This window comes from Balaenoptera ricei, chromosome 11 (assembly GCF_028023285.1).
Source record: "Balaenoptera ricei isolate mBalRic1 chromosome 11, mBalRic1.hap2, whole genome shotgun sequence".
NCBI classification, from domain to species: Eukaryota; Metazoa; Chordata; class Mammalia; order Artiodactyla; family Balaenopteridae; genus Balaenoptera; species Balaenoptera ricei.
The window spans coordinates 92312618-92328643 of NC_082649.1; the positions used below are offsets into that span (position 1 = coordinate 92312618).

General features: G+C 35.0%; 1 protein-coding gene across 4 annotated transcripts in view; it reads left to right on the top strand.

Annotated features, from left to right (window-relative positions):
• Positions 1-16026, top strand: part of CNTN6 (contactin 6) — a 145479-nt gene that overhangs the window by 42654 nt on the left and 86799 nt on the right. For 2 of the 4 annotated variants that reach the window (XM_059937713.1, XM_059937715.1), the window contains exon 3: positions 7400-7603. The exons of 1 other annotated variant lie outside the window; for it this stretch is intronic. In XM_059937713.1, the coding sequence (XP_059793696.1) occupies positions 7400-7603 (204 nt within the window). Of the gene's footprint in view, positions 1-7399; positions 7604-9886; positions 9990-16026 lie in introns of all 4 variants that reach the window. One more of the 4 variants, XM_059937712.1, reaches the window with a different exon arrangement.

The window sequence follows — 16026 nt, forward strand, 5'->3', positions numbered from 1 at the left end:
AGCTCACCCATGGAGGATGGAAATTGAGGAGGAAAGAGGAAGTCTAATCCTTGTGTATTATCCCCCATGACTTGCCCAGGCTTCCTTAGAATTGGAGGATTCCCTGAAGTTTATTCAGAATCTGGCTAGGTTTTAATTCCTTCTTCAGAAAGGATTTGCCAGTACAGATGCTGTCCTAGAATTCACTGGAACCTAGGAATCATAGGAACTCTGAGGGCCTTTACTTAGTGATTGTCTGTAGGCCACAAAGGCAGCGATCTCCATGATTCCAAACAGGAGGTGCTGTAAATCAAAAGGTATTGAATAAAATCTAGGTGGTCAAGCAGTAATTATGGAACAAATGGGAGCTCAAATAGGAGTGATTATAAAGGTGTTGGGGCAGTTTTCTGGCTTGCATCATAAACTTGCTCAGCACCGATATCAGTGACCTCAACCCAGAATAGGAATTATTCTTCTTGGATTAGGTCTTTACCACTGAGCTGGCATAACCATGATTTACCACCTAAGAGCCAGTCACATTTTACCCTGTAGCACTACACAATGTTTGCAGTAAATTACACTCATACTGGAATATTCCAAAGGGGGGATTTAGCCACTAAATCTGAGCACTCTGCTTCAAATTCTTTTTTCTACTCATTTATTTTCTGCCTCAAGAAACATGCTACCAATTTTGACATCCTTTCTACAGAGCCAACAGAAGTTCTCAGTGTCAGTGTTTATTTTTACTGGTCTCTTTCACATGAGATGCTTCCCCTCTAATAAAAATTACATCCCATATAATGGGTATACTTGCATATAACTTTTGTGTTTGTATTTTAAATATCACAGTACAAGATATAGGGCTGCAAAAGATGTTAAAACGTATTCATGCTCTGGGGAAAACAGGATTTGTTGTATGCTTGACAGAGCAGCAGACAGTCTTCAATTGCTTACTGCAGATCTTCCATTTCTAATAATAATTGTAGAGGATGGTGTCAACGAGAAACTACAGACAATGGTTCAGGGAGGACCTATTATCATTCAGTTCTAGTGTTCCTGCTGAATCATCATAGGGAAAATACATCACAATCATCAATAACAGATAAATGCCATAGACGGTGGAGAAAATATTTAAAAATTCAATGGTTTCAACTTAAGTGGCTCATGAATTATACATTTAATTAAGAAAAGCCAAATGGGAAGGATTTTAAGCTTCTAATTTGCAAGGTATTTTTCTTCTTTCCCCATTAAAAAAATATACAAATTAAGCACGGCAGTGGCTGATAATGGAACAAAATAGATAAAAGCCCCCACTGCAGGCTGGCTGTTTGGATGAATTGGAAGAGTCAGACTATGGGGAGAAGGGAGCAGGGCAGGATGAAAAATAACAGTGACAGGAAGGGCTTGCAGCTTTACATCTTCAACAATTCACAGAGGGGCACAAAAGACACCTGGTTTCTAGTCTCAGAGCTACTGCAATCTTCCTTTCTGCTTATTCGCCTGTAAAATGAGGAGGTTGGGCTGGAAGAAATCTCAGGTCCCTCCCATCCCAGACATTCCATGAATCTATGAACTGATGTACATCCTTTTCTCCAGCCCAAAGGCAAATATACAAGGTGACCACCGTTCTATCAAATCCTTCCTAGTGTGATCACGCGGAGGACACTGAGATTTACCATTAATAGCAGTTATTTTCAAAGCAGACTTTGCCCAGTGTCAGCACCCCCTGGGAATTTGTTAGCAATGCAAATTCTCTGGCTCCACCCCAGACATACTGAATGAGAAACTCAGAGAGTGGAGCCCAGCAGCTGGTGTTTTACCAAGTCCTCCAGGTGATTCTGATGCTCACGGAAGTTTTAAAATCTCTTCTCTAGAGAGGACTTTTTGGGGAGAAGAATTACTTATTACAGGTTTTGCAAATGTGTTCTATTCCCTGCTAATAGTAGCTATAAGTACACTGGAGTAATTTAGAATAGCGGGTTAATCATTTATTCTACAACATTCTGAGGAAATTGAATCCAGGACAGGCAGTACTGATAGGGGAGGGAATGCGTGGTGAGGAACAATTGTTCTAGGTGTGAGTAGGTTCAGGTATGCAGGGAGCTGGGGTTTTGGAAGTCAGAAGGCAAGGAAGAATAGTCAGAAAGAGCATACTGACATAGAAAAAGAGGATCAGTTGTAGATACACAGAAAAGAAGAAAGATGGTATTAGGGAAAGAACAAAGGGTTTGACATTAGAAGGATCTAGGTTCAAGTTCTACCCCTCTCTACATGTTAACAGTATGATTTTGGGAAATTACTTTTATACCCCTAGCTCCAGTACCCTCCCCTATATATATGACAGGCATATTAGCAATAGCCAATTAGCCTCGCAAAACAAATTGTGGGAATGATGAAACAGGTATGAAATAAAAGTGCTTCTTAGTTGTTTTTTTTTTTTTTATTATTCCTTAGGTAATCCTCCTTATTTCTGAACCACTCTTTGAGCAGCTTCAAAATATTCCATAATTGAAGAAGGATACACCACATGTAGGAACAGATCGAAAAGTTTTAGCAGCTAAGGTAAAAATGAATTCAGCAAGGGAGAGGTGAAAATTACAGTCTCTGGCCCCAAGATTATAGGGTAAAGAATACAAAGATTTCTTGGGCACTAGCGGCAATCTGTAATTTCTGTAAAGTGAAAGGGGTTACCTTGGATTTCAGAGAGCTAGAGCTTATTTTTCTCCCCACAGAGGTATTGATGAAAGATCCCTAGCTGAACACAGTCCTGGGAATTTGCTCAAGATTTGTCTTTATTTCATAGAAGGTTCAAAAGATGAGGAGTCACTGACAACAGGGAGATCTGAACTACATTTTTTCCTCCTCTTTATACCGAAGAATATTTTGCTATCTAGATGGCTCTCCAGTTTTAAACAAAACCCTTTGAGCATCTCTTTGGTAAAGACAAAGCAACAGGCTCAGAAATGAGACCGCAAAGGACATCAGTAAAGAAACTTAGAAGCAAGAGACCACATGAAATGATAGAAGACTCCAGTAGGGACTTGAAAAAGAAAGCAAAGATTCAATACCCGGAAACAGGACAAGAATGTCAAAGCATATTTTAAAAAATAAAAAGCAAATTGTATTTATGCATAGTTGATCTAAAAGCATAGAGTATTAGAAAAATCGAAGGAATGTTGAGGGTGGAGTAGACCATTCATACAAACACAGGTTTAACCTCCCATCCACTGCAAAAATAAATCTTTTTTGCAACACCTCAAGCAATGCTCATCCATTCTCTGCTTGGTCACCTCTCATGATAGAAAACTTGTTCTCTCATATATCTTCTGCTGGTATAGCTCTAAAGTTTAGACTGGTCTTCACTGTATCTTAATACAGTCAAACTGCATTCTGTAACCCTCAACAGCTGCAAGTCCTACTTTTGCCTTCTGGACATCAATGGAGAGGGCTTCATTTTGCCCTTTATGAACTCGACAGCAATTCGACCTATGAAGACAATTCAATTATTCTTCCCCATTTTCCCCCTCAAGGGTCAATATCTAAGTTCTTATCACTTTCTTTGGTGTCCTAACTTCTGGCCTTTGCTATGTTTTGCTTATCTCTCTCTTGATATACTTGAGATTTTTAATTCCCTCTCAATAACGGGTGCTCTGAACATAATATTACAGTTCAACCACGAGACATTTGTAGGGTGTTGAAAACAGATTCCATGGTATTTTACTTAGATATTAATAAACCAAATTGCTAGGAGTAGGATTAGCTATCTGTACGTTAACAAGCTTCCTAATGTGCTCTGAATAAAACATAATACTCCAGTCTTAACGGTTCAGAGTAAGAATAAAAAATATTATCCATCATATTTTTTATAAGTCATAAAAACTTGTAAGTTGTAAAAACACTGCTTCATTCTAGTGTTTAGCTTTCCTGATACTAGTTTCATCCCGTTGCTTCTTTTTCCCATTTACACAAATACTAAATAGTAATTAAAAACTCTAATATGGCAGAAACACATTATGCAGAGAGTGAAAACCTATGGCATTCCTTCTCCTTACCCTGAGAAAACCACTATATACATTCTTAGGTTTCTTAATTTAATAATTTATATGAACACACACATATATACATATACACACAAGTCCTCACACACAGATACATAACTCTTAATGGGATCATACTAAACATCTTGATTTACAACACGCTTTTCACATAATGATGCGTCTTGAATATTTTTCTTCCTGAACACTACTTTTATAGGTTTAATGCCACTTTGTGCATTTGCACATTTCATGCTTTAGTGGCATTTTTGTTGCTGTTCTTCCCCCTTGTCATATATTTCCCTTATATCTTCTTCACTCCTGAGAATGATATCAGAGTTCTGGCTGTATAAATGAATTTATTTTTGTTGAAATCATTATGAATTGTTGTCAGAATTTAATATACTATTATATAGAATATATATAATTTAATATATAACAGATGATTTGATTTGATTTAGTTCCTCCTCACTATTAGTCTGTTTTTTTGTACACCCACTCTTTTCTTCTTTCTCCTTCCTATCCTCCTTTCTTGTATTCTTTTAATAATCTGGTTCTCTAAGTGTATTGTTAATGCTTTATGTTTTTTTTTCTTGGTGAAAGGGATGATAAAGATGGCAAAATTCCCACACTCCCACCTTCTCAAAAGTTTTTCTATATGGATCAGGCTTAAGGTCAGAATAGCTGTCAATCTGTATTGCTTCCTCATCCTTTAGACAATTTTAAATCAGTACGACTAGTGAAGAATGTTTCAGGTGGTCTGCTTCTACCTGGAGAAGACTGCTAGATCACACCAGAAATAATTAGCCTTTTTTTTTGGTCTCTACCATGTCTCGCTTCTGTACCAGTTTTAATATAAGTGCAGATGACAGATATGACCTGCAACTTCTGTCTGGACAAGAGGCCCCTAGTTGCTTCAGGTGCTCTCCTATGAGCTGTGATTTCTAAGTGTGTGATGTCCAAATTCATCTACAAGTGAAGATATTTTAACCATAACTAGTATATCCCCCTTTTCACCCCTAGCACCTATACCTTCCACTTATTAGGGGGGAGGGGTCATTTTTGAACCAGTTATATTCTTCCACTTTCCTAGACATAAGTCCAGTTCTACCTAGTTTCCACAATACGTATAATTTTTAACCTTCATATAGCACCACACTTACAAAACCTTAATCCATGAGAATATTTTCCTTTGCTCAAAGATACCTGGCTAAAATAAAAAATGACAACACGTAATTTTTGCAAAGATTTAGAACAACTCTAACTTTCATATATTGCTGATGGAGATATCAACTGGTACAATTTTGGAAAGTTCTTCTGTAGTTTTTTATAAAGTAAAACATGCATCTATCCTATGGCTCACTCCTAAGAACTTAACGAAGAAAAATGAAAATGTCCACAGATAGTCTTAGAAAAGAATGTTTATTTCAACCTAATATACAATGGTCCCGAGATGGAAATAATTCATATGTTTTTCAAGAAGAAAGTAGCCAAACACATTGTGGTATATTCATAGACTGGAATCCCACTCAGCAATAAAAAGGAAAGAAGTACTGGTAGTCACAACTACATAGGGGAACATTAAAATACGTTCAAGAAACCAGACACAAAACAGTACATTGGGAGTTTGGGACTGGCATGTACACACTACTATATTTAAAATTGATAACCAACAAGGACCTACTGTATAGCACAGGGAGCTCTGCTCAGTACTCTCTAAATGGGAAAAGAATTTGAAAAAGAATAGCTACATGTATATGCATAACTGAATCACTTTGCTGCACACCTGAAACTAACACGACATTGTTAATCAACTATACTCCAATATAAAATAAAAATTGAAAAAAAACTGTACATTCTGTTTGATTCCATTTTTATGAAATTCCAATACTGGCAGAAATAATCTATGATGATAGAAATCAGGTAGTTGTTACAATGGTAGAGACTGACCAGAAGGGACATAAGAAAATTTCTGAAGAGATGGAAATGTTCCATATTTTATTTTGGGTTGGTGGTTTCATAGGGTTTAGATTGTTACAACTAATTGGACTGAACACTTAGGATCTGTGCATTTTATAGTATGTTCATTATATCAATTATATATGTCTCTATATATTTATATTCATATTTATATATAAGATTTCCAGAGACAGGTTGATTGATGTTCAGCAAAACTGATATGTTCTTTTTCATCTTCAAGTTTTTATTCTCTGAGCAATGTCTAGCTGCTCATCTGCTGCTTGGATAGCTCCGAATCACCCTTCTGGTTTGAACACGGAAATTTTTTTTTTAAAGATTTTTTTTAATGTGCACCATTTTTTTTTTAACATCTTTATTGGAGTATAATTGCTGTACAATGGTGTGTTAGTTTCTGCTGTATAACAAAGTGAATCAGCTATACAAATACATTTATCCCCATTTCTCCTTCTTGCGTCTCCCTCCCACCGTCCCTATCCTACCCCGCTAGGTGGACACAAAGCACCGAGCTGATCTCCTTATGTCATCCATCGACAGATGAATGGACCATTTTTAAAGTCTTTATTGAAACTGTTACAACATTGCTTCTGCTTTTAAGTTTTGGTTCTTTGACCGCAAGGCATGTGGGATCTTACCTTCCTGACCAGGGATCGAACCCGCACCCCCTGCATTGGAAGGCAATGTCCTAACCACTGGACCGCCAGGGAAGTCCCTAACATGGAATTCTTTTCAGAAGACTTTTCTGACCACAGATCATTCTAGCTTCCTTCTATGGGCTCCCTACAATGCTTCTGTCAAAGCACATATCATCCCACACTGACATTGTCCAAACTAGTTGTAACTAGTTTAACTGGTCAAGCTTTATACGGCATAGGTTTTGCTTTGCTGTATTCTAAGTCCGAAAATGGTCACAAACTAGGTGTTCAGAAATTATGTAATGATTGAATGATGGAATGAATGAATTCCAAGATCAGTGGTAGAGTCCTTGGACTTGCATCTTGAAGTTAAATTTTTAGCAAGTACACCTAAACATGATTAATGCGGGCATCCTTCTGACTGCAAATTGAGAAACAGTGCTTCAACACAAGCATTGCTGGAGAAATTCAGTGTGCATTTTGAGTCCTTCGTATTTTATATCTTATAGCTTTTCTTAATAAGTTCATTCACTTATTCCCTCGACATCCCATCATCACATCCTTAATTACACAAAGCTAGTGATGGATAGGGAGACTGTATCATCCAAATTGGGATATATTTAACTATAAGGGAATATGACAATTACAGCAGGACTACAGGCATAAACTGGACAAACGGGTATAATTGTATTCTACTTATGGAGAAGTAGGGCACAGAACTTTCAGGTAAGAATGAATACAGTAAGGATAATACTTATTTTTTCTGTTTTCTAGGTTTATCTTATGCGTGGACTTTCAATGATAACCCCTTATATGTCCAAGAGGACAACAGGCGGTTTGTCTCACAAGAGACAGGAAACTTGTACATTGCCAAAGTGGAGCCATCAGATGTTGGCAACTACACTTGCTACATAACAAACAAAGAAGCCCAGCGAAGTGTTCAAGGACCACCCACTCCACTAGTGCAGCGTACTGATGGTAAGATGATGAGTTATCTTAGTGATATACTTTATCTGTGGATCTTGAAGCCTGGGGAGATCTGTAGAGCTTTCTGCTTCCCTGTGGTTCAGTGGAGCCATATCATCTATGAGGTGAGGTTTAATTCACAGTATGATGAAAATCACAAAAAATAATAGAAAACTATATAATTTATCCACATAGCATAGTATAGATGATTCTGGGTATACTATGCCATTTCTTCCCTGGCGTTGGAACAGATCATCTTTTCTTTGCTTAAGAAGTATTTTGTTTAAAAAAACAATGTTTGTTTGGGAGAGTAGGCAGGTGTGTGGACATGTGTGGGTGCTGCCAAACTTATTGATTGAATTAATATATTTTCAATGGACATAGGACACAGCTTCTCTTTAATGCCTCTTTCTTTTCCGTATTTGTATCTTTTGTTCACCATTTATTTTCCTGGTTGGCAAGGCAGGTAAATGATTCAGATCCAAGGAAAGTAAATCAAGTCAACATTAATTATGAGCATTCCAAAGAAAAATGAAACACAAGATTCATACTAATTATATTCCTCCAAGGAACATAATTCAGATTGGTCTCTGATGAGTTTTGTAGTTTAGTCAAGCCATAGCTGGTACAAGATTTAGAGAGTTAGAAAACCTAAGGAAGTCATTGAAGTAGAAAAATCCTCTAGTTGATTCTTTAATTACATATTCACAGTGGGAAATGTAAAGATGGAAAATCTGTTGATGCATTTTGTGATCAGATTCTGGACTTGAAATGTAACACTTTATAGAGTTTTTCTCCTCTCTAAGGAGCGTAAGAAAAGCAGGAATACAATGTTAATGACGGCTAAAGAATCATGGAACTAGCTCCTTACAGGGAGTACTTAGGACAGAGCTTTTATAATCACTAACCATTCAAATATATTTTCACGGTCTTAATTCAGAATTCAGCAACCACTAGATTTATTCATAAGTCCAATTTCTCCCCTTCAGTGAGTACTCTTTTCATGATTGCAAGAGCTCATGAGCCAATAATATGTATAGAAACGCTACCATATTTTCCTTTCTTCCCCCATCTACTCTTAGTTCCCTCTTTTTCTCTTCTTAATTCCTTCATTCTTCCATCTCCTCTATTCTTTTCAACACATTTATGGTAAAAAATGACCAGAAGCATCATACATAATATTAAAAAACAAACAAACAAAAAAAACTCTTCTAAAATTAGTCACTCAAGAAGTATCAGATGTCAAAGAAATAGAAAACATAAAGATTACCAATTTAGTTGAATGAAGTAATACTCTTGACCTCCTCAACCATAGCCTCTTTGAATGTTTGGAATGATTAAGGTCTTAAAAATGAGGTATTTTCATTTTATATGTATTTTGTAAATTTCACTTTTTTGTGCACTTGTACTGGCCACCAATAAATCATTTATGTTAGGAATGTATTATTCTGATGTTTGGTATATAAGTAAAAATAAAAGAAATTCAACATTTTTAAAGATGTTTTAAAGAAATTTAAACATTTTAAACAACAGTTTGTTGTTGATTAAATTAATCAAGTTAATGAGGATAGCCTAGAGATACATTTCTACTTTTTCCAACTCTTCTGGTAGATAGCATATTTACAATACCTTAGACTATTGTCTTAGTCTTATCTTAGCCCGTATCCACAATTCCTTTGGAAAATTTTTAAATTATTAAAATAAGTTTTTATAAGTATACAGTAAACTCATTTAGCGGTAAAACCTTAATAAACCGACATAAGAATATTTATGTCTTTATTTATCCCAACTACTTACTTCAAAGGTTTTGCTGCAAAAGTACTGATATTTTGGATTGAGGTACTGTATCAGATCTATTACACAGTGTTAGCTAAAAACTTCTTTATTCCTAAGCAGATCTGGCCCATGAGTTCTGTGAATGGGTGAAAGATCCAAGAAATCTCTAGAGAAGAAACTTGCTCGATAACTCAGAAGCATTTTAAAGTTGGGTATATTCAGTTCTTAATTGGAAATATTAATTCTTTTTAAGATGCTGTTGTGGGATATAGGGAAATTTGGAATGCCTCTATTCTGATACTTTGATATACCTTAGGTATTTCTTTTTTAGGGGAGAGAGGAATAAACTAATTCCTTAAATAGCATCATGAGGTTTCCTTGCCCTCTGTCACTCATTACAGTATAGAAAAATATTGTTAATTGAACGACAGAATAATCAGATTTTGGTAAATAAAGCATTTGCTTCATAGAAAACTTCTATTCTCTAGAAATGCTGCTAGCTCTTTTGGTATTTAACAGGTGTGATGGGGGAATATGAACCAAAGATTGAAGTGCATTTTCCTGAAACTATTCAAGCTGCAAAGGATTCATCTATAAAACTGGAATGCTTTGCCCTTGGAAAGTAAGGTTTTGGTTTTTTTTTTTTTTCCTGGTTGTTTTAATTAAAACAAACGAGTATTTTGGTATTCAAACGCTGCTCTAAGGTAAATTAGCAAATAGACTTTAAATGCTAGGCAGAAGTGGAACTTTCTGATTGGACTTTAAATAAACATGCCTAATACTCTGAAAGTGATTGGGGCAGCAATTTCCCCAAATGAGCCGATATTTACTTGAGTTTGAGCACAATGAAACCCGTTTAGGCAGCACATTGCAAAGGAATAAGTGAGCTTGTATAAGACGGTGAGCAGGTCACTAAACTTTCGAGGTATCCTTCACTCCATCTCATCCTACATCCAGAAATATATTGCCTGGAGTGTCTCCTATGCTTAATTAATCAGCGACTCTTGTAAATGAAAAACCTGCACTGCTAGTGTCCAAAATAAGACTAATTAAAAGCCATTGTTCATAGTGGATAATTAGAATTGAGCCAAACCTGTCCTGGCAGTGGAGGCATTTTATTTCACTCAGATAAGTGTTTATCAGCAGTAGGTTTGGAAAGCTTTGAAGCCAGCCAAATATCTGCATTTTTGCATGGAATACTGAGAACATTTCTTTGCTTTTTGGCAATATTCAAATTTTATTTTTACGCCCATAAACACCAGAACGAAGTAACAAACTGATAGATCAGATTTGCCGTTTTAAAACACTGATATACATATGAATTATCTGGGGGCACAGTTAAATTGAGATTCTGTAGATCTGGGGTGATGTCTGATTGCTCCATATCTAACAGGCTCCGAGGTAATAGTGATTCTTCTTGTCTACAGAACATACTTTCAAGAGTAAAGGACTTGACTCTCACTACCACATTTAAGGGCTTACTTACAAATCCAGAGTCTATTTGTAATGTGGGCCTCACATTCAGAAACAGTGACTTACGTTCCAAACTATGGCAAACATCCTTAAAAGTCTCCAACTTGTTATTAAGTAAATATACTGAGCAATCCAAATAATGCTGGTTACTAAATCTTTTAGGTTCCTTTCTATATATGAAATCTTGTAGCTCTTTAAATTTATCAGGTTATCCATTTTTCATATATTTAAGAGACCATATTTAATTTTTATACAATACTGGTCCCATAGTATTTGTCCAATAAACAACTGATTGATTAAATTATTTTTTAAAAAGTGACAAATTGAGGCTTTGTCCGTTTTTATTTGTTTGCCTGCCTATTAAGACATGATGAACTTTCACCATTTTCAAGCTTTCTCAGAAATTAAAGTATACAAAAAACATAAAATGTCAGCAAAATACTTTGACAATTAGTTGATTTCTTTAAAAAGAAAACCAATGAAAGAGAGTATCTGAAAATAATGTTAATAGTTTATTCTATCATGTCTGGCATCAGGAAATATGGATTTCTGTAGTTTAAAAAATACTCATATAATAAATAACTGAAAAGGATTGAGGCTGGTTCTCAAGAATCTCATGTAAATAAATTTCATTTGTTAATCATTTATAACTAAGAATTTATATGACATACATAATCCTCATAATTATGCAGGGTACATGATATTTTTATTATATATGAGGAAAATGAGGCTCAGATTGTACAAGTAACCTGTTCAATTTCATGCTTCTGATAAGAAAGAGAGGGCGATTCAAATTTAGTCCCACCTGATTTGAAGTTCTGAACTTAGAAACTTTTGACTAAATGGTTAAGATAACTGCTCTCCAAGTCAGAGGAGGCAGATTGAACTCCCAACTTTCTCAAAAGAGTTGTCTGACCATCAGCAAACACGCGTCTTAAGCTTTATGAATTTCCATATTCTCATCCAAAAAATGTTATAATGATACCTGTCTCCTGTGTTTGTTTTGAAGATGAGAGTGGATAATACATGTAAAAACATGGCATATCCGATGTATATGTACAAAAAAAACCCTGAATGATAAAGTATACATTCATTGTTAAGTTTATACATAAAGGAACTACTGCACATGAAATAAAATTAAGGAAGAATGGGAAAATGATGAGAATTAGTTAATTGCACCTCATAGAAAATTGTCAAGGAAATAATTGATTTAATGGAGTATGCTTAAAAACATTTTACCCTGACAAAATTAATGTTGAAATTATATTTATTAAATTATTAATATGGAATTGAAATGCCTAGGGGTTAAAATGCAAAGTCCAAAGCATCCACAGGGTCAAAGAGATAGTGTTAAAATGCCATGTATAAGAAATATATATTCTGTGTAACTGAAGTGCAGATCTAGTTCTCATTTCTTCAAATGAACAGAATGTGTATGAAAATGCTTTGTATACTTTGGAAAATATTGTACAAATTTTAGCTACTAACAAAAAGTTTTTATATTTGCTCGCCAATAGTTTTCAGAAAACAAGTTGCACTGTAGTTGAAACATTGCAAACATACTGAAGAAGCTTTCTAGTCCATTATAAAATTTGATATTTACCAAATACTTTACTGACTTTTTAAAATTTGCAACATTAACAAACATAAAAACAACGTACTCCCTAGACAATTAATTACATGATAGGCATAAATAACAATCTGAAAAGAACAAAATCAAACCATTTTTTAAATTATAAATCTCTATTTGTAGGTTTATTGACAAGTATTTTACAAACTATTGAATGATAATTATAAATCATGTTCTCTGACAGCTCTTTATAAAAATATTGCTGTTCAGCACTTGGTTTTGTTATTTTTTTTTTTTTTTCCAAATGTTGGGATTGCTTTGTATAAATCCTTTTAAATCTACTTATTCACTTTCTGAGGTACTGCACTTCTCTGTAATAAGTTGGATAAACCCCAAACTGAAACAAGCTAATTGGTTCAGTGAGGAATAGAATCAGAGTTATTTTTCTTATTAACAATGTTTCTAAACACTTTTGCTTACTGACTACTATTTATGCTATAAACTATACAGTCATGAAACTAAGGTTTATATATTTTAGTTAATAAGAGAAAGGAGGGAAAGTAGGGAGGGAGGGAGTAAGGAAATCAGTAGGTGGATAGGTGAATAGGAAAGAGGAACAAAAAAAGAAAAAATAACACAGGTCAATGCCACATCTTATTTAGTTTTTTATTTTTAGGACCTATGACAGTTCCTGAAATACTGACTAGTTTTCATTAAATATTTGTGGAACTATTTCCTAAGTAATTAGGAAATAATTCCCTTTATCCCTGGGAATATTCTTTCTCTTAAATGGGTAGATTATTTTGGAATTTATCTTGCTTGTTGTTCTCTGAGATTCAGGGTCTATGGTTTGGTGGCTGTCATTAATTCTGGAAGATTTCCAGTCATTGTTATTTCAAATATTTATTCTGTTCATTTCTCTCTTTGTTCTCCTTCTGGTATTCCCATTAGAAATCTGTTGCACCGTTTGTAATTGCCCCCAGTTCTTGGATATTCCATTCTTTTGTTGTTGTTGTTTGTTTGTTTCTTTTTTTTTCTCTCTTCATATTTTAGTTTGGGAAGTTTCTATTGATATTTCTTCTAGTTCACTTACTCTTTCCTTCATCACATTCAGCCCACTGGTGAGCCTATCAAAGGCATTCTCACTTGTTTTACAGTGTTTTTATGTCTATCATTTCTTTTTTCTTTTTTGAATTTTAGAATTTTATTTATTTTTTTATACAGCAGGTTCTTACTAGTTATCCATTTTATACATATTAGTGTATATATGTCAGTCCCAGTCTCCCACTTCATCACACCACCATCCCCCAGACCCTTTCTTAGAATTTCCTTTTTTTCTGCTACATTAATCATCTGTTCTTGCATGTTGTCTGCTTTTTCCATTAGAGCCCTTAGCATATTAATCTTAGAAATTTTAAATTCCCAGTCTGATACTTTAAAAATATTTGCCATATTTGAGTCTGGTTCCAATGCTTGCTTTGTCTCTGCATTTGTACTTGTCAATGGGCCTTTTATACATTTTTTGTTGTTGCTGAAACCTAGATATGATGTAACAGGTAAAAAGAAGTGATTTTACACTAGATTTTGGTGTAAATTTTTATGTTTATTTGGTAAGGAGTTAGGCTGTGTTTACTGTTTGCTGTAGTTGTGGTGTCAGAGGCTAAAATTTCCTCCATTGTTTTTGTTTTTGTTTTTCCTGTTGTCTTTGGGTTTCCCTAGAGACTCTTTCTTAATTAAAGGCTGAGGTTTGCAGTTTCTTTACCTATAACCCCCAGCTATTATTCAGGAGCCCTATTGATGGTATGAATGTCCTTGTTAGCTAATTCTATAATCTCTGTAATTTATGGATCTGTTTCTGTTGACTGTTTTTTCTTCTTATCATGATTCCTATTTTTTATGCTTTTTAGTTTAGTAATTTAGATTGAATTAGAGACATGATAAATGTTATGTTATTGAATGCTACACTGTGGTATATTTATTTCAAGTATTGGATTTTATTGATAGAAGTTAAGTTATGATGAATCTCATCTTTCTATAGCTTACTATTAAGCTTCCTTGGGTAGATACAGAGTAGATGTTAGTCTAAGGCTTGTTTACTACTAAGATGCATCTCCCAATTGAATGCTCTAAATGTTTGCTAAGTCTCTCTTCTCGGGCTTGGGGGAACTCTAACATCTTCTAGCCCTGTTTGAGCTCTAAAATTTGTTCTTTGCCCAGCCTCATGTGACACTCTTAAGATTTTTGGAGCACTTTCTTTTTCTAGTCTCATCCTCTCTGATACTTTGCTTTGCAATCCCAGCCACTTCAGTCACCTGTGTCTCCTCAACTCAGGGATGCAGTCTTGTCCTATTTATGTTTGCTTCCTTATTCCGTGTTCTGGAAAGTGCCTGTAGGTCGAAAATCAGGGATACCAACGGCTTACTTCATACATTTCCCCCTCCTTTAGGGATCACAGTTTTGTGCTACCCATTGTTACATCTCTGGAATCAGGTTTGTTTCCCATTATATTTGTCCAGTTTTCTAATTGTTCCCAGCAGGGTAAATCTAGTTCCAGTTAATCCAACATATCTAAAACCCAGGTATTCTTTAAGGCTAATTGTGAAGGTAAATGAGGTGAAGTTTAGAGAAATGAAATGACTTGATAAAAATAAGTTGTAAATCTGGGATTCAAATCTAAATATCACTGATTCTGACTTCAAAAATCATGCTCATAGCCGTTTGATATTTACATCAAATTATCCTTTTAATATATGAATTAATTCCCCATGTGCAGATGTAGTTAGCCCTCAGTTCTGTAAATGTTTTCCTTAGAAAAGGCTTGAAACATTTCAGCAAAATGGTAAAAAAATGTTATTTGGGGAATGAAATTATGGATGTATTCTCCATTTAGATTCTCTGTAATTACTAATAATTCAGCAAAAAAGTAAGTTCAATTTTATACATTAAATTTTTTTAATAATTCAAAAGATAACCTTTTCAAAATTCAAGTTGCTTTTGAATGAGAAGAAAAAAGTGTTTCTAAAAATCAATCAGGGCCATTGTGGAGCATACACCCCACTGGTTTGTATGTGATGATGGTAATATCTACCATTTATAAAAATCTGGGGTAGATGATTAGGGAGAGCACAGAAAACATGCCAATCAACCTAGCAGTCTGCTGCAATCATGCAGGCAGGGAGTATAGAGAGTGAAGTCTATAGAAGGCTGGCTAGAGTGTTTACTCATAGACCTTAACCATCTCAAACCACCACAGGCTAATGTGAGTATAGAATAATTAAGACAAAACTTCAGATACCTGCTTGAACTTTAATTACTATGACTTCGGGGACATGTAACTCACTTTCTATGTTGGAGTTTCAGAGCTGACATGATCACTTTCTATGTTGGAGTTTCAGAGCTGACATGATCACAGCTTTCAACTCTCAGCTTTGTCTCATTTGTTTAACATGGCAGACTCTTAATTATCTAAGCTGCAAATTAATTGTATGTGAAATACCCGAGGAACTCCTTGGATAGGTGCTATGCAAATGTAGTATGATTGACTTATAGATCTGTGTGTCTCCTCTCAAGAAAATATAGGCCTTTGCTCTTAGTAAAGAAGTTAAACTGATATCCC